General features: G+C 38.0%; 1 protein-coding gene and 1 long non-coding RNA gene across 5 annotated transcripts; both read left to right on the top strand.

The window, feature by feature from the left end:
- Positions 1–1,519: 1,519 nt before the first annotated feature.
- LOC130988921 (uncharacterized) lies at positions 1,520–4,861 on the top strand. Of its 4 annotated transcripts, none has more exons than XR_009090252.1 (6): positions 1,520–2,281; positions 2,692–2,804; positions 2,889–3,058; positions 3,631–3,719; positions 4,285–4,388; positions 4,643–4,861. It is a non-coding gene; the product is annotated as an uncharacterized LOC130988921 (long non-coding RNA). The 4 variants fall into 4 exon arrangements; XR_009090251.1 differs by having other exon boundaries at positions 2,685–2,804; XR_009090250.1 differs by having other exon boundaries at positions 1,526–2,804.
- Positions 4,862–26,268: 21,407 nt separating this feature from the next.
- LOC130988920 (geranylfarnesyl diphosphate synthase, chloroplastic-like) lies at positions 26,269–27,832 on the top strand. The gene is made up of 2 exons (XM_057912905.1): positions 26,269–27,096; positions 27,201–27,832. Exons 1-2 carry the CDS (start codon positions 26,621–26,623, stop codon positions 27,751–27,753), a joined length of 1,029 nt encoding a protein of 342 aa, XP_057768888.1. The 5' UTR covers positions 26,269–26,620; the 3' UTR covers positions 27,754–27,832.

Genomic DNA, 27,832 nt, shown 5'->3' with positions numbered 1-27,832 from the left:
GATCTTGCGGCTGAGTTTTGTTGAAGGGCTGAGTTAGTTATAACTAACTCAACAGAGGTCGTCTTCTTCATTGAGACGAAAATTCGCAGAGTGTGAGCAGAAAAACAGAGAGGAGAGATTTGCATTTCTTTCTTGTTCTAAGTCTGTGAGAGAGAGATAGAAGTTCTCAATTTGTAATCTCTGTATTCAAAGTTTGAGGTGAATAAAAGAAGTTCTCGTTTCTTGTCCCGTGGAGTAGGGTTTAACCCGAACCACGTAATTTTGGTGTTTGCATTTATCTTTCTCACGTCGATTTCTTTACAAAAGGAAAACAGGCGACTTACTTCTTCATCTCGCTCGGGCCTTCATATATCATCATCACCGTCATCGAAGGTTCATGTGATAAAACAAACCTTAGTCAGGCTCATTTACTAAAACCAATCTCGTCTCAAACTATAACTTCTCACTCAACGTCTATTTACCCAAGAAAACTCAATCCCTAGGTATACTTAACTTCTAAGGATTTACACGTCCTTCTCTCGACTTAACACTCAACTCGGATCAAACTCATAGCAATCAAGCACATAAGCAAGCATAAACACATAAGCATATAAAAACACACATAAACAAGTCAAAAACAAACTTCACTCTGCACTGACTCGATTTCAAAACCTCACGAGACTCGGTACAGAACTCCACTGGAGTCGTGGCCTATAGTAAATGAAACCTCTTTGAGTCTAGTTTCATTTTAAAAAAAAGTCGGATTAAAAACCCCAAGTAATTTAGAAGATATGACTGTTTTACTACAGTCTACCATATTCAGCAGTTTTTAGCAATCGAAAGCCTTGATTTTTGAAAAATAGTAAACGTTGTCAAAAAGGTCTGAAATTTGGTGGTTACATATCTAAGATACTTATGTATTAACAATAAAAATTTGGATTCCAAAACGTTAGGGAAAGATATTGGAAAAGGTGACTCTATTGGCTACTCACCGAACATTTCGGCAGAATAGCAGTTTTGGTTTTACATTTTATAAAAATAGTAAACAAAGTCCAAATGACTTGAAATTTTACCGCCATGCTTAAAACTCTAAACTATACTTACCATAAACTTTTCATAGTGTTTGGGTAACAATAACCCCTCGAAAACAGTAGGTCAGTGCGTCTCAAAAAATGACTCCGAACTCAATCACACAAGCAAACATGCTCAACTCAACATTCCTTCAAAGAGAACTCATCAAAGCTCATCTCACTACTACAAAAATGCACATACATAACGCTTCATAGATAACGGATATTTAAAATTTCCGTTATGTATGTGCGCCCTTTTTGCATAGATAACGAATATTTCAAAAATCCGTTATGAAAAAACTGTTATCTATGATTATTTGTAACATTTTTTAGTCTGCCGTTATCTATGAGTGTTATGTATGTTTATTTTTAATAACGCATATTTATTACTGTTATGCTTTGTGTTATGTAAGGGTATATTTAATAACAGTAAATATTACCGTTATTAATTTATGTTATGTATTAGATTTTAATATGATTACAAAATTCAAAACCCTAAAGTTCCAAATGATCTCTGTCTCTCTCTCGTTAGCCTACACCGCCCCCAGTCTGCCTCGCTGCCTCCCCGGTCTGGAAATCCTCCACCCCGCCCTCCTTCTCTTCTCCGGCGTCGTTGGCCGCGGTGCCTGGATCAAGCGAAGTCCTGCCTCCATTTCTCGTCATATCTCAACAGATTCTCACCTCTCTCTTTCTCATCCCTCAATTTCTCAGTTCATGCCCTAGATCTTCTTCGAAAATGTTGTCACCTCATGGATCTCCGCCGCGATTAGCTCCGGCGGGGCTGGCTGTCGCCCCCTCTGAAATTGGCGAGGTAATCGCCGTCCTATGTTCTCACCTACTCATTCACACGCACATGACGAAGACAAGGGTTGAGCCCTGACCTCTCGGCTCGACTGTTGTCGCTCTGTCTCACGAGCGCCTTCGCCGTCAGCGTTGGGTTCTGAAATTGGCAAGGCTGTCGTGCTCTCCTCCCTGTGTTCATCCGGCGGGTAAAGTAAGAAGAAGAAGAAGAGGCTTAAGTTCAAGATTAAGGTCTCTAATCCCTATTTGAGGAGGTTAATCAGCGGGGGGATCGCGGGGGCGTTTCTAGGACTGCAGTGGCGCCGTTGGAGACGATTAGGACTCATTTGATGGTTGGGAGCAGTGGGAATTCGAGCACTGAGGTGTGGAAGGGGTTGTTTAGGGGCAATTTTGTCAATGTGATTCGCGTTGAGCCTAGCAAAACCATGGAGGTATATGATTTAGAGGGATTTTTTTGTCTATATATATATTGTTTTCTAGTGTTGATTGTGTATAATTTGATGTAGTTTTTGCTTTGAGTTTATTGCAATGTGATTGCTAGTGAATGCTTTGTCCTTTCTATTGTGTTGTTGTGAGGGATGAAAAGGGTTGTTTAGGTGCAATTTGGCTATATATATTGCTTTCTATTGTTGATTGTGTGTTTATGTAGTTTTGTTGAAAGGCAAAGTACCATTACTCATTCTTCCTGCTGCTCTGGTAATTTATCGTGTTTGATGTTCTACTTATGTTATGCACTCCAGCTGTGTGAATATGTAGTCATATCCCCCTCCAAAAAAGAAGTAGTCATATTCTTTGTAGATTGAAAGAGATTAAGATTTTGTTTGTATTTAAGAGATATCAGGGCCCCATGGAGTCCAATCAAATGGAGACTTAAATCGAGCCTAATCTCCCAACTCTCTGCAATCGACCGTGGTCTGAGCATCCACCCATGCTGCAATCGACCGCTCGCTGAAGGTTAAGTCTTGTGAGAAATCAATGTTTAATTGATTAGCTACTATCAATTTATGGTTTCCCTTGCTGATTTTTGAAGTCTTGCAGCAACAATTAACTCATCTTCTCTTGCTGATTTCTGCGTATATGGGTAAGAATTAGGAGTTTTATTGGCTGAGCTTTAAGGAGTAGAGTTAGTGGCTTGGAGCATCCACCTATGACAGATTTCAATTTCCTGTGAATCACTTCATCATACCTCAATGGCATATCCTTTCCAGGTTTATAGTTGATTACTATACTTCCTCCGTGTCTTTGTTTTGAATCTTTTGATCAGTTCTTAGATTGTTGTTTGTTCTATATCTTGATACTATTCACTTATAATCTTCGCTTCATGGAATCAGAAATTTTACGATGTTTAGAAGCAGATGGACTAGTCAAGATTTTATGAATATTTAGCTTTTATAATGGTTTAGATTAACTATATCTAATAGTGTTAGTAATTGTGTAGTCTTACATGATTGTTGAAGCTTATTCAATACTTGAAGTATCTCGAGATGATTTTGATGTTTCTTAAACTTGTAAAATGTTGGATTTAGTTCAAAGTTTAAATGATGGAGCTTATGGAATGCCAGAATGGTTGAATTATAACTTACTTGGAGAATAGAAAAGTTGATTAAAATAGAAGCACAATAAGTTAACAAAATACCTGCTGAATCGATTCAAGTTCGTTTAAGGGTTTTGGAAGCTATTCAAGGTTGTAAACTATTTATTTAAGTTTTTTCACAGATTTTTTTCCCATTACAAATGATAATATGTTGAAGAAATGCCAATAACGTTTTTCTGCTCATAGGTCTTTTCAGGGCCAACTGACTTGAATCTCTGAAATAGATGCTGAAGAACTTAGATTCTCCAATCAGAGTTGTTGAGGCTGCAGAGAAGGTTCGGTCTATTCCATAGTTTTTCTTTCCTGGTCTTCTGGTTACATTTCTTTTTACTATGAGAATGCCAACCTGATGGTATATGATATGTTGGTATTGTTTTGTCATATATGCTCTGGGGACTTATTGTTTTGTGGTATTGTTGAGTCTCATCTTTTTTTTTAATGCGATGCGGTTACTGCTTGATTGCTTGCTTATAGTTCTCAGTCGAAAATTTTCTCATTCTGTTAATTGTTTGGAAGATATGGATGAGTGAGTGATTTATTGCCCATTGGTTGAATTGGATGGTTGTGTGACTGGCCTGTTTAGTGTCTTCCTTGATGTGAGGGGAATTGTGATTATGAGGATTACTCAGCTTGCCGTCTAATTTGTAGAAATTTGTACATGGTTTTGTGTTCACTGCCTTTCTTGCGTGTATCTCTAGTCTGTGGATAATGAAGTAGAAAATGAGCTGTAATGATGATGAAAATGGGCTTTTAGTTTGGTTGATGCATTTGGTTTCTATTGTGATTTAAGGCGTTTCGAGCACTGCTTGCATTTAACATAATGATGCTATACTGTGATAGGGATACACACATATGTTTGAGATTGCAGAGACATGTTTTGGAGAGATGGGGAGCCATGTAGGATAGTTGGAGGAGACTTGCATTATTTTCGAGTGCATCCTGAGGTATGTAAGGTCACTATTATATTGGTATTTTTTTTATACCTTGGACCAAAAATCATATGCTTGTTCTTGCATCAATTTTGGGTATTTTTGGTGCTTAGTAATATTTCCTAAAATGTGAAAGTTCAAAGTTTTTAGTGCTTAGTAACTTGATGGTTTTGTCCATTTTACCAATCACTTTAATATGCTTTTTAAGTGTTTATCATGATGCTCTACATTGTGATTCGTGGTTGGCTCTTTGTATGATTTTGTGGCAGGTTTGTGGTGGATTAAATGAGCCGTACGTTGAGCTGAAGAGTCTTGTGAATTAACAAGAAAAGTTGTACCGGATGGCTAGCTAGTTGCATATTTAATATGTTTAGTATTTTTGTAAGGAATAATAGTATAGATAAAGCAGTTGTTGAATTTTGACTATATTCAAATCTTGTATGAATTCTTTTTTATGATAATAATATAAAATTAAATATTTTGGATGATGTATAATATTATTATTGTTGGTTTTATCATTTATACCGTTATGTATAAATTAATAGATAACGGAGAAATAGAAATCTAATTACGGTCAAAAACGTTATACATAACGGATTACCAAACGTTATTAATATCAAAAAACCGTTATGTATAGGTGTGTACATGACAGTGAATATTAAACTTTCATGACGGTTTGAAACGTTATGTATAATACTATAGATAACGGATATAATCCGTTACGTATATATAAACAATCGTTATGTATAATAGAATAGATAACGGATATAATACTATAGATAACGGATATAATCTGTTATGTATAATAGAATAGATAACGCTTAAATCTCCGTTATGTATGAAATCCACATACATTACACCATTATATATTACGGATGTTTTCGCACATAGATAACGGATAAAATCCGTTATCTATGAGCGAATCTGGCGTAGTGTCTTAAACACTTATAACACTCAAAAACATTCAAGCCCATCATAATACTTATCATAACTCAAATTGACTCTCCTCTTACATCTTAAACTCAAATCTCAAAGAAAACGTTTCAATACTCATCTCATTTTTATGCTCAAAATTTCTCAAATACTCATATATGACCTCAAACATCATATAACTCATTACACATACATAGATTCTCTTATATCATGCAAACTAAACTCGAATAAAAACTCACGTATCAACGTAGACTCTTAATAAAAGCATGACAAACGCTCACATAATGATCATAAAGCAATTAGACCTCATTATACCAATCATCGACTTCTCAAAATATGAAAACTCAAAAACTCATATAAACTAAACTAAGTCAAAATTTTATTTAGCCAACAATTGACCTAACCAAACATAATTAGACACTAATATCATGCTCAATTACATATATCCTAAGCCAATTCACTTATTAAACACATAAGCAAGAAAGTCCAAATTTCATTAAACTAAACTCTTTGAAATTCTACAAACACACATGAAACTTTAATCCAATCATGGATCTATCAATTTTAACCATTTAATCTCACATATAAACCATCAATTGACAACTTAGGGCATAGATACACATATCCCCAATTTTTATCAAACTAACTCACATCAAATTCATCAATTGATATCATATCTTCAATCTAATCCATCCATCATCATCATAGACATCTCATAGACTCATTCTCATCATTAATTCATCATTTAAAACATCAACTCACAAATTCCCAATTTTGGGCAAACTAAACTCAACCAAACTTTGCATCTTAAGACATAGCTTTAAAAAACACACATCAATCATCACCAATCATATCATAGATCACATATCTCACCCCAATTTAAGGAAAGAAAAAGAAAATTTTTTGAAGGGTAGAAACCCAAATTTTTGAAAACTTCAAGAAAAATGGAGGGGGTGATTTCATGCTTCAATCTTCCAAAAATATTCACATATAACATCATACAAGTTAGATCTATGAATATAAAGATCACTTACCCAAGCTTACACCCAAAATCAAACTTTCTCTTTCTAGCTTTGAAATCAAACTCCAAGGATCTTCTTGAATTCTAGGAGTTAGAAGGTGTTTAAGTGAGATTTAGGGGTGGATTTGTGTGTTTGGTATGATTTTAGGAAGCTCCGAAGGTGATCACTAATTTCTTAGCAACAAAAACTGCAACTAACACAGGCAATTGTAGCAAATAATAAGCAATCGAGTATCGTATCTGTCACAGCCCAAAACCATTTATTTTCTTTACAAATTTTATTTGAAAATTAGTGAACTTTTAAGTTATAAAGTGCTTGAAAAATATTTTATTTATTGAATTAATGTTAGTCTAGTCGTGCCCCTAATTAGAAAATAATTTTATAAAAATAAAATAAAATAAATTTACATATATAAACAATTTTTTTTATATAGTGATAAATGTTTATCTATATAATTATTTATAATAAGAAATCTACATACTTAAATGTATATATTTAAATTTAGTACTGCACATGAGTTTAAAACTAATAAGTGAATAATATATTTGATTAATGTATATCCACACGAATTAAATAATATATATACATGTACATGGTTATTCAAAAAGTTATATATATATAAATATTGCATGTATGCTAACGTGGATTATTTCTAAGCTAATGAAAGCAAGCCTATAAGCTACCCTATAAAGCTCATTCATCAAACCTATACATTTTTATATTTATATTTTAACACTATAAATAGAGAAGCATTTAGGTGATATTTTCGACCATCAACTTAAGAGCAAGCTTGGATACAGTAAGGTATATTTACCTTATTTATTTTGTTTTAAATTATATATACATATATTAGTAAATTATGTAGTAATTATTTTTAGTTATTATTAAATTATATTTAATTTTATGTGATTAGGTGCGGCACGACTAAGATGTTGACATTGATTTGAATTACTCAAGTTAATTTTCAAAGCTCAAGTTCCAGGTGTGGGATTTATTTCATTACATGCTGTGGTTAATCTTTGTCCATTTTAATATTATGTGTTTACCATATGTGAGTTGCATTAAATTATATCGCTAGGAGCCCGTTGAATGGGTCCAGGACGTCACAGTCCTTGGTATGCAATGCGATTTACATGTTAAAGTTATGGTTGCAACCAGTCGCCAGGGGCCGGCTGAATCGGTCTAGGACGGAAAGGTCCTTGGTATGCCACAGTGCGACTTTCAGTTACGAATGTATTGATCATATGTGATTCCCATTTTATTAACGTGGACAATGATTGCATGTTCCCACACTGAGTGTACCCTGTATGCTCATCCCATACTTAACATTTTCAGGTTTTAAAGGCCGGAGGCGCGTGGAAGGTCGAATGGCGAATCAAATATTTTGTATTTAGCTTTAACTAAAGATGTTATTTTGAGTAAAATATTGTAAATAAGATATTTATTTCTTTATTTTCGCATTAAATATTTATTTATAGTCATGTTTTTCCGCGTGCGTTTTCATTTAAAATTAAATTGGATTTGGGTGTCACAGTATCCACAGAGACTGATAAACGAAATTACTCTAACTATTCCCTAAACAGACACTGACAGTAGACAGGCAAAGCAAATAAGACGGTGAATCAAATACTCAACTTAATAAAATAAAATCTAAACAGCAGAAAAACAATGATAAATAAATCAAATATTAAAAGACTCTGACCCTAGGAATGTACTTTTACTAATTAACTACATGCATTTAATCTATTGATTCAATTACCAATTTAATCCAACCCTGATGAGAGATCACAGAACTATTCACAAGCTTCTCTAACGAACACCTATGAAAGTAGATTAATTTACCCCCTTCACATTCAAGACTCCAAGGAATAAATTAACTCTCAAGCGTACACAAAGAATAGCTCCCTTAGCTTCACCTGTCGCATTCAAGACTCAAGGCTAACACTATATCATGCATTCCTGAATCGGCTGAACAATTATCGCATTCAAGACTCAAACTGAACAGCTAAACATGTAAATTATTGGCCAAATAATTCACAAGAAATTAAGCACCAGGAATCATGAATCACAAGTTGGAAGACAAATTGATATCAATAAATCATAAACACATAATTAATCAGCTATGTACAAACCCTAGGTTCAGATTAACGAACTAGCCAGATATCGTAAAATAAAACATAAACATAAATAAAAAGAAAGCAATAATAATAATAAATGAAATAGATAAAACCCGGAAGAAATTCTGGATGAACAGCTTGAATCTGCAGAAATAAATCTAATCTATGAAAGCTGAATGTAAAACTGAAAAAAAGAAAAAGAAAAAGAAAGGAGGTGAAGAGATGTGAAAAGATGTGTCTAATAGGTCAGGGAAAGGACCTATATATAGGCACAGGAGATAAATACAGTGTAGAACTCGAAAATACTGAGAAAATATAAAAAAACCGAAATTCCCGAAAATTCCGAAATTTCCACTGCTGTGCGCGACTTTCTTGTTTTGGCCATAACTTTTCCGTCCGAACTCCGATTTATGATCGGTTTGCGCTCACAAACTCCCCTTGAGATGATCTACAACTTCTATTTCAGACAATATTTCCAAATTCCATCTCTAAAATCCTGTAAAATCCATCAAAGTTTGAGCAAGTAACATAGTTTACAAGATAAAGCAATAAAAGCACAAAACAATCATCCAACACCCAATTCCTTATAAAAATGACATTATACGAATACTAAAAACCATGGAAAAATGAGTGTTATCAGAAGGTCTCCAACAATGGTTGTCAATGGAGGAAAAGTGAGAGATGAGGGAGAGAGAGAGTGATCGAAATGGGTGGAGTGAGGAGAGAGAGAAACTTTGCAAGATATGAAATGGATTTGGTTAATCTTTGAGAGATTTGGCAATCTTAGAAAATATTTGGCATTAAATGCCTTGATCTCCCAATCTCTACACTCTTTAATTAAAATAATACTCTAATCCACTTGGCAATTTGGTATTTAAGCACATGCTTGAGAAATTAAAATAATAATGTGAGAGGAGTAGTAAATGAATAATAACAATAACAATAATAATCATGGAAATGTTACTCAATAATAAAATGTCATAGCATAATTATTCATGTGCCCAATTAAAAATAAATATGGCACTGATATTAGTGCGCTCACTCAATTATAAAATTCCTCATTGTAGGAAAAATAATTTAAAAATATTATGCTTGGAAAAATTTCCATAAACCGGCATTCTTTGATTTCTCGGTAAAAATAAACCGCACTTACTTTGGAAACTTAATTAAAATTCCAAGTGCTAAAGTCCTCAAATAAAAATCATAATAACTTGCTCATAAAAGCTCACGTAACAAAAATCACATAATCAATCAGTCACGTAAATTCACATATCATCACGTCAAAGCAATCGGTAAAACACGGACGACTAAACGTCTCTCAGACCGACTCTTTTCATCAAGGGTTTTCACTCCTTCTTTCTCGACTCTATTTCCAACTCATTATTCCTATTTTCTTAATAGGACAGTCAATCTCTGATAACTCGGTATCCGGTAACTCCATTCTCGGTAGTTGGAAATAAAATAAAATCTCAGCTCAATTTAATCAGCATCTCTAACTCAACTCATTTCTCAAATCTCGTCACTCTAACTCCATCATTGGTTTGTCCACTCGTAACTCTATTTAAAAGACAATCTGTCTTATCTGCTCATAAAAAAAAGGTAGTCTCGCATCTCGACATCTCAGTACTCTCAATAGTGTTAAGACACTATCTCACAACATAAGGAAAAGTACGGGGTGTTACATCCTACCCCCCTTAAAAAAATTCATCCCGAAATTTGAGTCATTCACCTTCGGGAAAAAGCTCAGGATACTTCTCTTTCATCTTCTCTTCAAGTCCCCATGTTGATTCTTCTTGACCGTGATGTTTCCATTGGATTTTCACCAAATGAATCGACTTGTTCCTCAATTGTTGGATCTTCCGGTCCAGATTTGCATCAGGTCTCTCTCTTCGTAGCTCAAATCTGGTACCAGGGACATTTCTTCTTGGTGGATGACGTGTTTTGGATCAAACACGTACTTTCTCAGTTGAAAAACATGGAAAACGTCATGGACGTTCGCGAAGCTCGGAGGCAACGCTAATTTATAGGCTACAGGGCCTATTTCCTCTAATACATCATAAGGTCCTATATATCTCGGTTTGAGTTTTTCTTTAACTCGAAAAAGACACATTCCCCGAAATGGGGAAAACTTACAGAAACATTGTCTCTGACGTCAAAAGAATCTATCGACGATTACTCAATTGTTGGGTTTCCTTTTTTCGATTTTGCCAATCGATGCCATAGTTCATGGCTATGTGGTCCCACTTCTATTGTGGAAGTCTCTAATAGGTGCAATTTGTATAAGGTTGCCAAAGTGGCGCCTTCACGTGTTAACACGTCAAACATCTTTCTACGAAAGATGCCATCTCTCGCCTCTTATTCTCCTGTCAAAGCATCGTTTCAGTCTTGGCACATTTTCATACTTTCCGCATGTGCGGTGTAAGGGGTGTCATGAGCTTCGCTCGTGATTTCATTCTTCAGCTCTTCTTTATCAGGCACACACAGTCTCCCTTAAGATAAAATGGCATTATCTGCCGCCTCTTGATAATTCTCCATTTTCTCGATTCAAATCTTCATTCGCAACCTTTCCATTTTTTTATCCTTTCTTTGAACTGTGACTATTCTCAACCGTAAGTCAGGTGTAATGCTCAGTGCAGAAATTACTATTTCTGTCGTTTGTGGTGGTATTACTACCTCCAAATTCATCTTTTCGAATTCCTTGATTAGGTTCTCTTCTCGAGTAAGGAGAAATCCCAACTCTCCTTGATTCTTTCTGCTCAACGCGTCAGCTACTATGTTAGCCTTTCCGGGATGATAGTTTATCCCACAATCGTAATCCTTCACTAATTCTAGCCATCTTCTTTGTCGTATATTCAGATCTTTTTGCTCAAAGAAGTATTTGAGATTTTTATGATCGGTGTATATCTCGCACCGTGCTCCGTAGAGATGGTGTCTCCAGATCTTCAAAGCATGCACTACGGCTGCTAATTCTAAATCATGCGTTGGATAATTCATCTCATGCGGTCTCAGTTGTCGCGAAGCATACACTATAACTTTTCCCTCTTGCATCAGCACACAACCTAGACCATTCTTTGATGCATCAGTGTAAACTGCATACTCTTTATCCGCTTTCGGAACAGCTAAAACTGGGGTAATAGTAAGTCTCTTCTTTAACTCTTGAAAACTTCGCTCGCATTCGTTCATCCAAACGGACTTGACTTCTTTCTTTAGCAGGTGTGTCAATGGCTTAGCAATTTTCGAAAAGCCCTCAATAAAGCGTCGATAATACCCTGCTAATCCCAGAAAACTGTGAATCTCGTGCGGTGTGGTTGGCGATTTCCACTCCTGTACCGCTTGAACTTTCGCTGAGTCTACTTCAATCCCTCTCGTGGAAACGATATGGCCAAGAAAATTGATTTCTTTAAGCCAAAACTCGTATTTGATAAACTTCGCATAAAGCTTTTCAGCTCGCAATCTCTCCAACACAATCCTCAAATGCTCTTCGTGTTCTCGTTTACTCTTCGAGTAAATCAGGATATCGTCTATGAAGACTAACACGAACTTATCTAAGTATTCATGAAAAACGCGATTCATGAGATCCATGAATACTGCCGGGGCATTTGTCAAACCGAAAGGCATCACTATAAACTCATAGAGTCCGTATCTCGTATGAAATGCCGTCTTCGAAATATCTTCCGATCGTATCTTCAGCTGATGGTATCCCGTTCTCAAGTTAATCTTTGAAAAAGTGCTCGCTCTTTGTAGTTGATCGAACAGATCATCGATTCGAGGTAACGGATACTTATTCTTTAACGTCACTTTGTTAAACTCTCGATAATCGATACACAACCTCAAGCTTCCATCCTTTTTTTTAACAAAAAGAACTGGTGCTCCCCACGGGGAAATACTAGGTCGAATGAAACCCATATCTAGAAGTTCTTGGAGTTGCAGCTTTAACTCTTGCAACTCTGCAGGGGCCATTCTGTACGGCGCTTTCGACGTCGGTGCTGCGCCGAGCTCTAAATCGATCGTAAACTCAAGCTGTCGATCTGGGGATAATCCCGGTAAAGTCTCAGGAAAAACGTCTTTGTACTCTCGCACGACTGGCACGTCATCAACGTTTGCCTTGGATTCCTCTCTCTGGTTCAGATATACAACGTACGCGGTTGTATCCTTTCTCCGCAAGAGCTTTCTTGCTTGCAGTGCCGAGATGATCGGCGTCTTCTTCCATTTTCCTCAATACCAATGAAGGAAGTTGGTTCTTGGCCAGGTGGCTGAAAAGATATCCGTCTTTCCTTGCATTGTATCTTCGCACAATTCTCCTCTAACCAATCCATTCCCAAAATTATATCCAAGTGCCACATAGGCATCAATCTCAGGTTTCTAGCCTCGAGCTTAATCGACTCTAACTTAAATTCTAAGTTAGGGCACACGTGCGAAACCGTAGTAGTTCTGCCTACTAAGTTAGGGCACAATCCTAGGGCAAATCGAGTATTAATTAAATTTAATATTCATTCAGTCAGAACACTGGTCAGAACTCCACTCTACTCAAACACTTTTTTTACTCAGTTGAAAGGAGGTTCGAAATACCAACTAGATCACAGAGAACAGGCTCTCTGTAATTGGAACTTAGGCTTTAGATATTACAACGATTTGCCTAAGGATCTAAGAGACTATAGGTAATCAATAGTCAAATTTTGACTTTGTGTATTCTCTTCTTCGATTCAAACTTTGATGGCTTTGAATGACTGAGTTGCAATTTCGGCAGCGCTTCTGCTTGTGCTTTTGAATCGGTGAAGATTGAAGTGATCCTCGAACTCTATTTATAGGAGAGGTCTTGAATAGATCCGTTGGCGGACATGGTCTTCAAGAATTCATCCGTTGTGAGAGTGATTTGAATTTGGGCTGAGGTTTCAATCTTCGAGGTTCCTTGTTTGGTGAAAAATGGCGTCTCATGTATAGGAGGTAAGGCGCCTCTGAAAAGTAATCACCAAAAAATAATGCACTGCAGAGAAAGGACGATCCTCTGTATCTCTGAATTTAATGCGGTTGTACTTGGAGTGTGTGGCTTCCTTTAAACTTATAGAGATTTAGTCCGAGGAAGAATGTCAACTAATACTTGACTTTAGTATCAGTCCGCTAAATCCACGTAGCCAGCATTGATGAATCAGTTATGATAGATTCTTCAGTTGAGAAACTCATTCAGTCAAACATCCGTCTTTGACTTTGCCTTTAATTGCAAACATCAGTTGAGTTCTTCAGTCTTCAGTCCATCGGTCTTCAATCTTCAGTCTTCAGAACACTAAACAAACTAGAAGGAGAACTCCAACACTTGAGTTCGAAAGATTCTAGTCTATTACAAAGAAAACCTAAGGATTTTGGTATCATCAAAACTAACGCTAGGATATTTCATTAAGTTCCCAATAATTTCTCCCTTTTTGATGATGCCATAACCATACAATTAGTTCTAAGACAAGAAGCGACTGAAAGCAAAAGGCAAGTTACTAAACAGGGTGAATACTACTCCCCCTTAACAGATTATCCTAAAAATTTACACTTAGAGGAAAAACAGAACAGTTAAAGAACGTAACGAAGACAAAACTGAAATTAGTAATCAGAGCATGGACAAAAAGGCATTGTCTTCAAGTTGAGATCAAAAGGAGTAGTATTTTCATTTCAAGAAGGTAACTGATGAGAAATCAGTTTTGGTACAGAGTAAAGCATAAGAAAAGAAAATACATACAAACAAACATAAAATCGAATTTGTGTTGCACTTCATCTTGATCTTGATCTTCATCTTCATCTTCGTCTTGTTGTTCCTTTGCTTGTTTTTTCTACACTCGTTCTCCAATTACTCGAGGTCTTTCTGGTTCGTCTCCTTTTTGAACTTCTGGTGATCCTTTTTTTTTACTACCTTCAGTCTCTGAAGGTTTTTCTTTGCCTTCTTTCCTCCTTTTTGGCAACATAAAAAAGGAAGGAGGACTGACGTTGGAAGCAGTGATCAGATGATACCCCTCTGTTTCACAGAATCTCGTGAGAAGATTCAAGAAGAGTTTGAGCATAACTGACTCAGAAAAGGAAGACACCAGTGGGTGAGGGAGAAGGGAAAGAGGAGTGTTTGGTGGAGATGAAGGTAGGGGATATCAGTGGGTATGCATAGCTCTTGTGAAAAGAACTAAGAAAAGCGGCTATGCATACGGACCTTAAAGGGTGGGAAGAGGGTTTAAGATGGAGAAAGAGGGAGAGTATGTGGGATGGGTGTGAGAAGGGAATATCAAATCAGTGACAGTCGTGAGGACTAACACTGTCGATTTGCCTGCATTAGGTCTATGTTGAGAAGACCGTGTGCGGCAAGGGATGCTGGCGGACAGCGAGAGAGAGCTCGTTGTTGTTTCCATTATGGGAGGTGTGCAAGATACACGAGATAAGCTTGATAACCAGTTGAAGTAACTAAACGAAGCTGTTACTTCAACTTTTATCCTCCCGAAGCTTAGAAGCTTCTTTGCACCTGGCATTATGATGGTAGACACTCGAATCTCCGGATACAAGTGAGAGAAGAAAGGAGATTGACTTCGGGGAAGGATCACAATCCAGTTGAATGGTCCTGTGTAGACAAGGTAGGCGAGCATCATTTTCCCACTCCATGACTTCTTTGTCATTGGTCTCTCCATGGTCGGAACAAGAGTTGTTTGTAGAAAGAAAGTATTCTCACAGAGTAGTCTGTGGAAGATGTTATGTTGTGATGAAGAAAAGTATCAAGGCTTAAGGTATTTAAAATACTAAAATTGTGAAGGTTTTTCGATTTTGGTGCCTTAAACCAATTTGAAAAGACAACTTCACGTCCGCCGTCTCTGTAGGAGACGTGTGCCTCAAAAGTAGAGAAAATCAAATCAAGGTTTCTTGTCAAATTAGCGAAATTTGCAAGATTTGTAGCAGAGGCAAGGGAAAAGGCGGGACAAATTATGATATTTTTAAAGATAACTTATAAGATTTGTCCAGCAAGGATAACAGTTAAAGTTTCCAACAATCATTTTAAAGAATTTTAAAAACGTACTTATCAGTTGGAAAGTTGATTATATAAAAGTGAAAGTTCATAACTGATATACTGCGTAAATCAAATTACTTACTGGTCGAGTGATCATTGTAGACAGTCGATACCACGTCTTTAGTTGAACAGTTGAGATCAGTTCTCCCTCAAGAAGATACATCTTCCTAGGTTGCCACATCATCAGTTGATAGGCTTTAGTTGACTGATCATTAGTTGTTGAGACTTTAGTTGAAATCTTCGAAATCAGCATCATTCTTCGGGATTTACTAGTCCGATCCTTCCACATAGATCATTGAATCTATCTTCCAAAAGAGCTTTGGTCAGCAGGTCGACTCGTTGAATGCTTGTATGGATCTTCACAAATGCTACATCTTTCTTTTCCACATGATCACGGATTAAGTGATGACGTACTTCGACATGTTTACATCTGGTGTGATGCACTGGATTATGTGAAATCACAATAGCACTGGAGCTATCGCAGTAGATGGGAACTTGATAAACATACATTTTTACCTCTTGGCGTGTCATATTTGATGTTTAGTTATGAGGATTTTGTGTGTTTGACGGTTTATTTGAGCTTATATTGGTTTATGGTCAAGAACTTGTCACTTGCTTGTTGTTTGAACGAATTTTCAGAAATGATGAAGCAGATTTTGGAAGCATTGGCTGAAATACAAGTTGTATATCGTCTCAAGAGGAGTTCGTGAGCGTAAACGGATCGTAAATCGGAGTTCGGACCAGGGAGAACGAGCAAAAACAAAATTGCTGCGCAAAGCTGTCAGAACCTCGTGGCGCCTCATGCGGGCTGGGCGCGCGGCCGCGCCTCGGGCCGCGTGACAGCACAGATTTTGCGCGATTTTTCTATTATTTCAGCTATTTTTCGATCCTACACGGTTTTGACCTACATTTTGAGACCTAGGACATATAAATACTCCCCAGAAACATATTGAAAAAACTTTTATCACTTTATATCATATTTTACTTTTTCTGAGAGGAGAGAGACGGAGAACGAAGCCAGAGCAAGAACTGAAGAATCTCCGTTCTTGCGCCGGACAAGAAGCCGACGTCCTGATCTTAGGGCGAAATTTTCTTGATAAATATCTACCATGGTCAAGAAGATGAGGAGGAATGGAGATCACAATCGGCGAGAAAAGGCTGTTGATCGGATGACAAGTCCATTCTCGATTTACATCTCTGTAGGGATGTTATACGAGAAATACAAGGCATAATATTTTGCTGCCTACATTGATTCAGGAGCAGAAATCTGCATAGCAAAATGAGGAGTCTTTCCAACAGACGTTGAAGAAGAACTGCATCGAATTGCAGGAAGGGATTTCTCCAAGAAGATCTTGCTCTTATCAAAAGGAGTAAAATAGACGAAAATTCTGATCGGCGGAGCAGGACAAACACCTTGGTACAAGGTCAAGACTCCACCAATCTATTTCCATGATACAGGAGCGGATATATTGTTTGGAAACAATTTTCTGCTAACATTCAAGCGTTATACACAAGACAATGAGGCCAGGAGGCTAGTGTTCACAACCAACTACGACCACAAAATCATTGTGCAGCGACTCGAATGAGCATTCAATCGAGCCATGCCAGTCAGCTTTCGCAGCAAGCATGGTGATGATGAAGGCAGACTTTGGCGTCCACAAATGAAGGACCAGCGGAGGTTCAAAGATGTTCTGCTCAAAGCAGAGCCGAGGGATTTCCAGATCTCTTCAGGGAAAAAACTCAGATCCTCAAAGTTTCCTTAAATATCATACAAAGATATTAGGAAAGATAAACATGTGTCCATAGCCGACGTCAAAAGGAGAATCCAAAAGTGTTATCACGAAGATCCTTTGGCATGGTGGGACAAGAACCAACTCAAAGCTACCTTGAAAGTTAAAACTGGAAATAAGCATGAGTTCGTAAGGTTCAGGCCAATCCTGATGAATACTCAAGATCAGCAGGATATGAGGAGCATAATCAAATAACATCTTGATTTACGGTTGATCGAACCAGGTAACTCGCCATATAGCAGTCCTGGATTTCTGGTGAGGAATCATGGGGAGATCAAAAGAGGAAAACCAAGATTGGTTATTAATTACAAAGGAATTAATGACATTCTTGAGTTTGACGGATACTTCATCCCAAGTAGAGAACATCTTATCAATTGCATCAGATGTGCAAAGGTATTCTCAAAGTTCGATTGCAAATCAGGGTTTTACCAGATTCGCATAGAGGAATGGAGTAAGAAATTCACAGCCTTCTCAACTTCACAGGGACACAATGTCTGGAATGTCATGCCAATGGAGCTAGCCAATGCACCCCAGATATTCCAAAGGAAATGGATAATCTTTTTAAAGATTATTCTTCATTCATGTTTGCTTATATTGATGATATCCTCATTGCATCAAAGAACATTCATGAACATGTCACGCATCTGGAGATCTTTGCGGATGTTTGTCAACAAGAAGGATTGGTACTATCTGAAAATAAGGCAGTAGTGGCAACCCATAAGATGGAGATTCTGGAAATCGAGATCGATGAGACTGGGATAATTCTTCAAGACCATATTGTGAAAAAAGTCCAGAAGTTCCCAGAAGATCTGAAATAGAATAAGCAGCTCCAAAGTTTTCTAGGCGTTGTTAATTTTGCAGGAATGTTCATTAAGAACCTTGCAGAATATAGGAAAATCTTTAGTCACTTACTAAAGAAAGATGTTCCATTTATCTGGAAGGAGAAAAATCGCGAGGGTCTGAAGAAGCTTAAAAAGATTTGCAAAAATCTCCCAAAGCTTTCAATACCACAAGATGAGGACGGACTAGTCCTATACACCGATGCGAGTGATTTTTGGTGGGTAGTTGTTCTCATTAAGATCACCCCTTATGGAGAGGAACCATGCAGATACTGTAGTGATCTTTTTTCCGACAGTGAGGCTGTGCGATGGCACATCAATGAGAAAGAATTCTATGCAGTCAGAAAGGCGTTCAAGAAATGGCCGCTGTTTCTACTTGCAAAGAAATTTATTTTAAAAGTTGATAACAATAATGTTAAGGCTTTTTTAACTAAGAAAATAAAATCTAAACCTCAAAGGCTAGATTACTTAGATGGCAAGCTGAATGTCAATATTATGATTTTGATATTGTCGTTCTAAAATCTGATGATAATGTTCTTGCAGTTTTCTTAACAAGAGATGGAGCCAACTTAGGTTGACACCATCACAACATGCCAAACGCAACTCCAGGATAACATGGAGAAGCTGCATGAGGAATGGCAAGAGTGTGTACTCCATGCCAAGCAAGCGGGCAGACTACAAACGACTGATGAGGCCATAGTATCTGATCGCATACGAGAATGCCTCAAGAAGATGATAAATCTTCATGATGCACTTACAGGACCACTCCTGCGCGGAATCAGGGAACCCTTGATTAAAGCAGGCATTACCGTACCGGCCGAATTTCCGGTAGCAGGGGATTCAAGTACCCCTAGCACAGGTCCTGAGGCTAAGGATTCAACGCCGGATCCTCAAGGAAAAAATGTTTCTAAGGATTCACCTCCTGAACCAACATGTCAACCCTCCACCTCTGGGGTAAAAGAGGGAGAGATCAGCCTTAGGCTAATGACAGGAAATTCTAAGGTTGATACTAATATTATTTAAGTATCTCATTCTTGGCAGCTATACCAATCCAGGTGGGAGAAACTCAACACCAGGAATGGTATTAATCCGGGATACTGCTGAGTTGATGTTGGAGGCAAATACCCTCGCGTATGGATGACCACCGGAGCCAATCCACAAGAGGTCAAAAAATGGTATGAATTCGGGGCGCTAGCCTCAATTTATACTATTTCCCCAGCCTTTAGCGAGATCAAGGGTATACCAACGTGGATCCAAGAGACCGTTTATGAAGCCTGATTGAACAACAAGTCCCTCAACCGAGGAGATGTTTTGGAGCTGTACTTTTTCAATGCGGCACCAGAACCAGTAGGGAAGGGTAACCATAAGGCTTTTCATTTTATAAAGCTTCAGAGACCCGACATGGAAGCCTTGAACCGAATCAAGGCACTAGATCATCAAGTCTCAATCGTCGCCACATTCCCGAAGGATCAAATCTCCACAAGGCGAGCATGGGGACTATGGGTCTATCTCACAGAGATGGACAAAGTCAAGTACAAGTTCAAGTTCTCTTAGAATGCGAATCTAGGATCATTCCTGTTGAATACCATGACGGGAAATACCACCAGTTTTGCCGAGAAGGCCTTTGAAGAAAAAAGGCTAACATTATGGCAAAACAAGATTGCGGGAAGCAAAGAAACTCACCGCAAGCTTTGTAACATGGCTCACTTGGGCCATTGGAACAAGCACGTCTGCGCGGAATGTCCTACGCAGAAGGAACCGGAATTTGAAAAAGGTTTCCTCCCAAAGCCTAACAAAAAGAAGTTCTGATCAGACAAGTACGAGGAGCACAGGACTCCACGTGGGACTCCACGTGGACGAGTACCTCGGGCACCAAAAAAGTAAAAAGCCCGATAAAGAAAAGGGAGTCATGTGACTCGGGACAGGAGGACCACCCACTAAATGAAAAACGATAAAAATGGGTGGATGCAGACTAATTACCCACAAGCAGACGAAAATGGGTAATTCCACAAAAGATCCACTCACCGAAAGGCAGAAGACAAAGTTGGGTGGACAAGCAGCCGGCCCCTACCACATCATTATCAGCTGAATAATGGAGTGAGGGACCACGGGTACATGTGAAGGCACTAGCTGGTGTTGGCAATTATTTTCGACAAAAGAAGGTGGCAGTCACCATCCAAGTTAGCTGGCAACGATGATGGGAATCTGAGGCCAACTACCAAGCAATTATAGAGGGCATCAAACCTCTATATAAACTCAAACTCTAGAGAAAAGAGGGCATCTGAAAATTTCACACATCTTCACACAACACACTATCTTTCTAGAATTTATTTTAGTAATTTTTTAATTTCTGTTTTCAAAATTTTCAATTTTCGTTTTTGTTCTATGTATACAAGTATTGGCTACTAATGAGTAGCTAAACAAGTTTGTCTCCTCCTAAAGGAGATATTATGAAATAAATTAAGTATCTTATAATTCCTCTATAAACGCTTAGTTCTGCCCAACTTTCAGAGTTTTGAAAGGATTTTCATTCATTTTTCGACAAAGTATTATACGTCGAGCCTTAGAATTTCCAGAAGAAATCATCTCTTAACCATCTCTTGCGAGTGCGTGGTTGGATTTATCCGTAAAACGAGGGTGATAGATTCTGGATGATTCAAAAGGTACTGCTAAAGGAGGAGGGTCGCGACCATCTCTTGCAAGTGCGTGGTTGGATGGAGCCTGGGAGTGGCAAGCGGTCCGTATAAACGCGGCAGGACTGACTCCAGAAGCAGTTTTCGGCTAAAGGTATAATGTTGGTCTATGTTTAGATTATTTTGAAGTGTATACGGAAGCATGTTGGGCCGTTATCTGAGAATTTATAATAATAAGGAATTCAACAGGGTATTTCTATCTTGAAATTTTATTTTGGGGGATTTGTGAACACCTGCGTTAACGGAGGGGTTGATTTTTAATTATTCAAAAATTGGCATGTTAAAATTGCTACAATCAAAGAATTCATGTATTTATAACTAGATTTCAAAGTTCATGTTAAAAATCAAAATAGGCCCAAAGTTGGTGTATTTAGGCACCAATAACCCATTTAAATTTAATGAAAGTTTTGATTTTAAAATTTAATATTTATTTTAATTTTGAAATGCATTATTTTTACAAAATGAAATTAAATTTTATAGAGCCCTTATAAAGTCCTCATTGTTCCGGGGTAAGGGTGTCTATCCGGGGTGCGGGTATCGAGTATACCCGTCCCGTACCCGATACCCGCAAGAGACGGGAACCGGGTCAGGGTCAGGATTATGCCGTGCAAATTTCACGGGTATCGGGTATACCCGCATACCCGCTAATATTAGATATTTAATATAAATTTTATACTTTTTTATTAATTTTTATTTTTTAATAATTGTAATTGTAAGCCCTAAACTAATCAGACTCAGACGAACCAGACGTGAATTCTTTCTTTCTCTCCCTATGCGCGATGATGGCTGTTAAAGGGCTCCAGATTTCTCATGTCAATAGCCATCTACAGGTAACTAATTAATTGTTAATTTTGTTTCAACTCAAAATATTAGTATTATTATTATTATTATTATTATTTTACAACCAACTACTGCATGCTGGTAGATTCATCGAAATATCAATTGACTTAAAAGATATTAGTGGAATGCAAAATTAACATAACATTTATGGAATCGTAGTAATTATATGATTAATAAATAACCGAATTATTAGGATAATTTAATTATATATATATATATATATATATATGGAGAGGTTCTAATAAAAACCTCTATTAAAATGAGAACTAGGAACTAATCTTGGCCTTTTAAATTTTAGATCTAGTGGTTAGAATTTATTCCATTTAAAAAGACGTCTAATTAGTAGTTTTAGTTTGATTGTGCCGTTTTTTTTTCTCTTTTTAATTATTAGGGGGTTAGTTAAGTCTTTTCTTATTTTATACTTTAATTAAAGACTAAAAAATAGTAATCAAATTTGTTAGTGTCGTTTTTTAATTAAAGACTCCGTAATAGTTTCACATAGTCAATTTTTGTTTCTTCAGTTGCACAATGAATAATATTTAATGCACACATATGGTAAAGCATACAACTGCATAGGTGTGTGTCGAAAATACACAGATGATTTTATAATTATATATAGATTTCAGTCGCACAGTAATTATGAAGTAATGCACATTTTTAAAATTTACATTTTTTATCTCATTAATTAACGTCATAATTTAGTCCAACCTAACCTTGGAGAAAATATAACATATATTTTTGAAACATGTATAATCAATTGTCATATAAAAGATCAAGAGAAAATTAATGTAAAAGTTAATAAAATTGTTTAAGAACAACTTATCATACGTAATCATAATTTTAAACATAATTTGTTTAGACACAGTGTACTATTTAAACCCAAAAGACATCCAAATATCTTTTCCATCATCTTTGACGTAGTTATGTGACCATCCTAGCATAGTTGCACAGTATCTTGTATGAAGTCCAACCAAATGCTTTTTTGGATTTGTGGGAAGTCCACATACCCAGCTGCACAGAGTCTAGCCAAATGCTTTTCTCAATTAACCATTTTAATTAGCATCTGCTTGCTTTACGCGAGTCATATTTAACTGTGCAACAACAAAAACATATTAACTTTTATGTTATTTAACAATAAAAGCATAGTGACATTAATGTGATTTTAGATCTAAGTGTGCAACACATTCAAATAATTATGCAAAAACAATTTTTAATGAGCAACAATATCAAACGGCCTTCTATGCAACAAATACAAATTCAGGGGCAATGAGAATAACTTAATCTATGCATTTACATTTTTATCTATGCAACACATCGCACCAACTCATGCAATTTCAGATCCAAGTGTGCAACATATTCAAGCAACCATGCAAATAAAATTTTTAATAAGCAGCAATATCAAACTGCCTTTTATGCAATACATACACATTGAGGGGCAATGAGAATAACTTAATCTATGCATTTATATTTCCACCTGTGCAACACACAACACCAACTCATGCAATTTCAGATCCAAGCGTGCAACACATTCAAGCAACTATGCAAATAAAACTTTAAACGATCAAACGACCTTCTATGCAACACATACAAATTGAGGGGCAGTGAGAATAACTTAGTCTATGCATTTATATTTTCACCTATGCAACACAACATAACAACTATGCAAACATGTAATATGAATATAGGCAAACAGAAAACAAAGAACAAAATGAAATAATGCATTATGGATAAATTTATGTGTAAAACTCAAAATGAGTGAAATCAAATTTTATTGTGTGTCATAAATGAGGAACACCATTAACAATCTCTAAACTATGAGCAACACGCTAGCAATAACTATGCAATTCCAATCTCAACTGTGCAACATAATCAATTCCACAAGACTTCGAATGAAAATTTCACTAGAGCCATCAATCTCAAGTGTGCAAGATAATCAAACAACTATGCAATTTAAATTTTTGCTGTGGGATAATATCAAATTACGAAGAAATAGGGGCCATTCAATATATCTTCCTGCGCCGGATTCAGAAAGTAACCTCCGCCACTGCCGCCTTCAGAAATTCCTGCTGTCGCCGCCTTGAGAAATTTCTGATGCCGCCGCTTTAAAAAATTCGCAGCCTTCAGAGTTTCACCGGATGTTGAATTCTCGTCCACCTCCGACGCAACGCCGCCGCCGCCTTCAGAAATTTCTGCAGCCGCCGACTTGAGAAAGTCGCCGATACATTCACAAAAAACATGCCTCCGCCACCGGATCTTACAGAGTTTCACCGGATGTTGAATTATCTTCCACCCCCAACGCAATAATATTCAGATTCTCCGATTTTTTTCCTTGCACAAAGCGCCTCTTGCACAGAATTCGTCTGCCCCTTTTTAAAAAACCCTAGGTGAAAGTGAAAGTGAGAGTGAAAGTGGAGAACCGTGAAGTAATTTAATTTCTGTTTTACATTCCTACCCTTTTAATTTTAATTAAATGTGCAACAGTAGTTTGATCTCAACCATCTATATCCTTTTAATCAATGGTTGTTATTAGTTCCTAGTTTTCATCTTAGGGGGGGTTTCTATGTTAACCCCACCCTATATATATATATATATATGCTGCGGTTATAGTGAGAACCACAATTATCGTGAGAACATAAGAACCAATAAAATTACTGCATCTGCTATACAAATTAATGCATATGCTATTAAATTTAATGCATCCGAAAAAAATAATTTTTTTGCTCCCTTCAGGATTCGAACCCAGCACCTGCATCCATCCACCAAGATGATGCATCCACCGTAGATCTTGATGATCGAATGGCTTAAAATGGTTCTCCGTTCTTATTTTATTAGTGGTTCTTATTTGAACCTCTCCCTATATATATATATATATATATATATATATATAGGGGGCCGCTCCAATGAGACCCCCTAATTTTAGTGAGATCTAGGGCACAATCTGGTGCGTTTATTTTATCAATCTTATGGCTGATATTGTATCTGGAGGGTGATTTTTTTTCGCAGGGTTCGAATCCTGGAGGGAGCAGAATATTTTAAATTTTGTTATTCATCAGTATATACGGCCATGTTCATCAGTATATATGTCTTATTCATTACGATTTTTTTAAATTTTATTTTTCATCAGTATATACATCTTGTTCATTAGATATACGTTTTGTTCATTAGTATTATATGTCTTATTTATTGTACTCATGTTACACGAAAAATAGGGGGTCTCACTGGAGCGCGCCCCTATATATATATATATATATATATATATATATATATATATATATATGTTGCAAATTTAATTTATTGTTTTGTTTAGTCCCTATGAGATGAGCGGATACTACAAAATATGTATGATATGATAAAACACAATATATATGGGAGAAAAAATAAAAATAGATTATATATTTATGTCCTAGTATATATATCAATATATAAATATAAAAAGTTTCAAAGCTTTAATAAGTAGTATAATAATTAGATTTTGATCCCATTCCATATTGATATATATACTGTATATGAGAGAATCAATACTTCAATAGCCTCTGCATATAATTAATCGGAAAAAAAAAATTAAAAATAGGCGGGTATGCGGGTACCTTAATATCCGCGCCGGGTACCCGCGTCGAGTATTAGGGTACCCGACGATAGAGGTGGGACGGGTATCAGGTGGGAGTTTCGCCAAAAAGTCGGGGTCGGGTACCCGAAATTTTCAGATAGGGTCTCTGACCCGCACGAGACACCCCTAAGCGGGGGTGACTGTAAGATGAGGCCCACCTCTATTGGGGGGCTCTCCATTATGCATACTCTGAGGTTGTGTTTGGTATCTGTGTGTGAAAATGGTGAACTTAATAAAATCAAGAAAATGGAGTATTGAAAATCTGGTGTTTGACCTTATACAAAATTTAAATAAATAAACTAAAAAATATATATCACCTATGTCTAGAACCACCGTTATCCCCTCCTTCCGGCATCCTAAGGGCCGCCTGTTTCCCCAAATAAGAAGACAGAATCTTACACAGAACCACCCCTCCCCGACCTCCAAAAAATTGAAACAAAAGTTATTGGAGCAAAACTTGAAGTTTTCGGGTGAGCGCCCCCCTCCCCGGAGTTCTTGTAGAGATCAACCGCACGAACCTCCACTACCTCGGAGGCAAATAGAATCACCCAATCGCAAAACATGATGCCCCCTCCCCCCACGGCCAGGGCAAATTCTTGGCACAACACACTGCTAGAACGCAACCCTCTCTCTTTCCCCCAACTCCCTTCCCAAAAAAAAAAGTAGAATACGAAATCACCAGAACACGAGACGTCTTCCCCCCTCCCCCAGCCAAACGGAACAAGAAAGGGAACTCAGCCCCACCTCCCCAAACCCAAAATCTTGTTCAACCAATTGAGGGGTATATTGGAGAAAGAATTTTGTAGTGTGGCCCGAGTTAAATACTCCCTCCGTCCCACTAGACTTGGCACACTTACATTTTTTGTTTGTTCCACTAGAATTGGCACTTTCCTAAAATAGTATGTGGTCCCTACTTTCTCTACTCACATAAAATAAGTGGACCCTACCTACTTTACACTCTTAACCCTTTATTCTTAATCTCCGTGCCCAACTCAAAAGTGCCAAGTCTAGTGGGACGGAGGGAGTAATTTGAAGAGGTAGGATATATTTATTAGTTGTCAAAGTGGAATAGAAGAATAAGATTAGACTTTTTTTCTAGCACGGGCAATCCTATTGAATAATATGGATGGCTTATCAAATATTCATATAAACTAAAAGTATTTATTTATCTTGGATTATATAGGCTATCAAAGACTTCTTTAACATGTTTGGAGGAGGGGACGTTCTCCAACCATTGTAGCAGGCACGAATTCTGGTTTGGATTGGGTTGGACCAATTAAATTTTGGCTAATCCTAAAAGAAATGTCCTTTTGACCCATCCCAGCCCAGGTCTTCGATTTCTACAAATAATTCAAACAAAGTTTTGTCCAAAAAGCAACAGAATGAATCTTTGCCCCAATTTTTTCCGCAAGTTTAGATGGATTCACTCTTGCAGATGGCTTCCTCCTCCACTAACTCACAAGCTTCACACACCAATCCGATTCACTTCAAATCAAACTCACCACCAAAACCAAAAACTAGTCTTCGATTTCAAGGCATACATGCTCGAAAAGATAGCCGCCGTGAACGCGGCGCTCGACGCCGCGCTCCCGCTGCGCCACCCGGCCAAGCTCCACGAAGCGATGCGCTACTCCCTCCTCTCCGGCGGCAAGCGCGTCTGCCCCATCGTCTGCCTGGCGGCGTGCCGCCTCGTCGGCGGCGAAGACGCGGCGGCCATGCCATCGGCCTGCGCGCTGGAGATGATCCACGCCATGTCCCTGATCCACGACGACCTCCCTTGCATGGACGACGACGACCTCCGCCGCGGCCGCCCCTCTAACCACAAGGTCTTCGGGGAGCCAGCAGCGGTCCTCGCTGGGTAAGCAAAATAAAATTCACTATTAATTTGATGATTTTATAGATTTAAATAAATAAATAAATAAAATCCCCTCCCCTCCCCTCCCCTCGTGTCCGTCATTGCAGGTACGCGCTCATTGCGAGCGCGTTCGAGCATATCGCCACCGCCACCGAAGGCGTGCCGGCGGAGAGAACCCTCCGCGTCATCGGCGAGGTGGCGCGGCTGATTGGCGCCGAGGGGGTGGTGGCGGGGCAGGTCGTAGATCTGCGAAGCGGCGGCGGCGGAGATGACGTAGGATTGGAGAAATTGGAGTACATCCACGTGCACAAGACGGCGGCGGCGGTGGAGGCGGCGGCGGTTGCGGGGGCGGTGCTAGGCGGCGCGTGCGAGGAGGAGATCGGGAATGTGAGGATATACGCGAGGCGCGCGGGGCTGATGTTTCAGGTGGTGGATGATGTACTGGATGTGACGAAATCGACGGAGGAGCTGGGGAAGACAGCGGGGAAGGACGTCGCCACCGGTAAGGCGACCTATCCGAAACTCATCGGAGTGGAGAAGTCCAGGGAGGTGGCGGAGAATTTGAAGAGGGAAGCGCAGGAGCAGCTGCTTGGATTTGAAAGGGGGAGGGCGGCGCCATTGATGGCGCTGCTTGATTTTATTGCTTACAGAGATAAATGAATAATATAGTACAAGATGTTGGATCACTTTGTTTTAATAATATGGGCAGAGCAGAGGCAATCGAGATAAGTTGTTGACA

This window comes from Salvia miltiorrhiza, chromosome 6 (genome assembly GCF_028751815.1).
Source record: "Salvia miltiorrhiza cultivar Shanhuang (shh) chromosome 6, IMPLAD_Smil_shh, whole genome shotgun sequence".
NCBI classification, from domain to species: Eukaryota; Viridiplantae; Streptophyta; class Magnoliopsida; order Lamiales; family Lamiaceae; genus Salvia; species Salvia miltiorrhiza.
Note: the sequence above shows the minus strand (reverse complement) of the source record. Positions and strands in the feature narration are given on the sequence as shown.

Bases quoted from the DNA above. Each gene is read 5' to 3' on its own strand.
- LOC130988920 (XM_057912905.1), top strand. From the start codon at position 26,621: ATGAATCTTTGCCCCAATTTTTTCCGCAAGTTTAGATGGATTCACTCT. The intron at 27,097-27,200 runs GTAAGCAAAATA...CCGTCATTGCAG, and splicing joins CCAGCAGCGGTCCTCGCTGG to GTACGCGCTCATTGCGAGCG.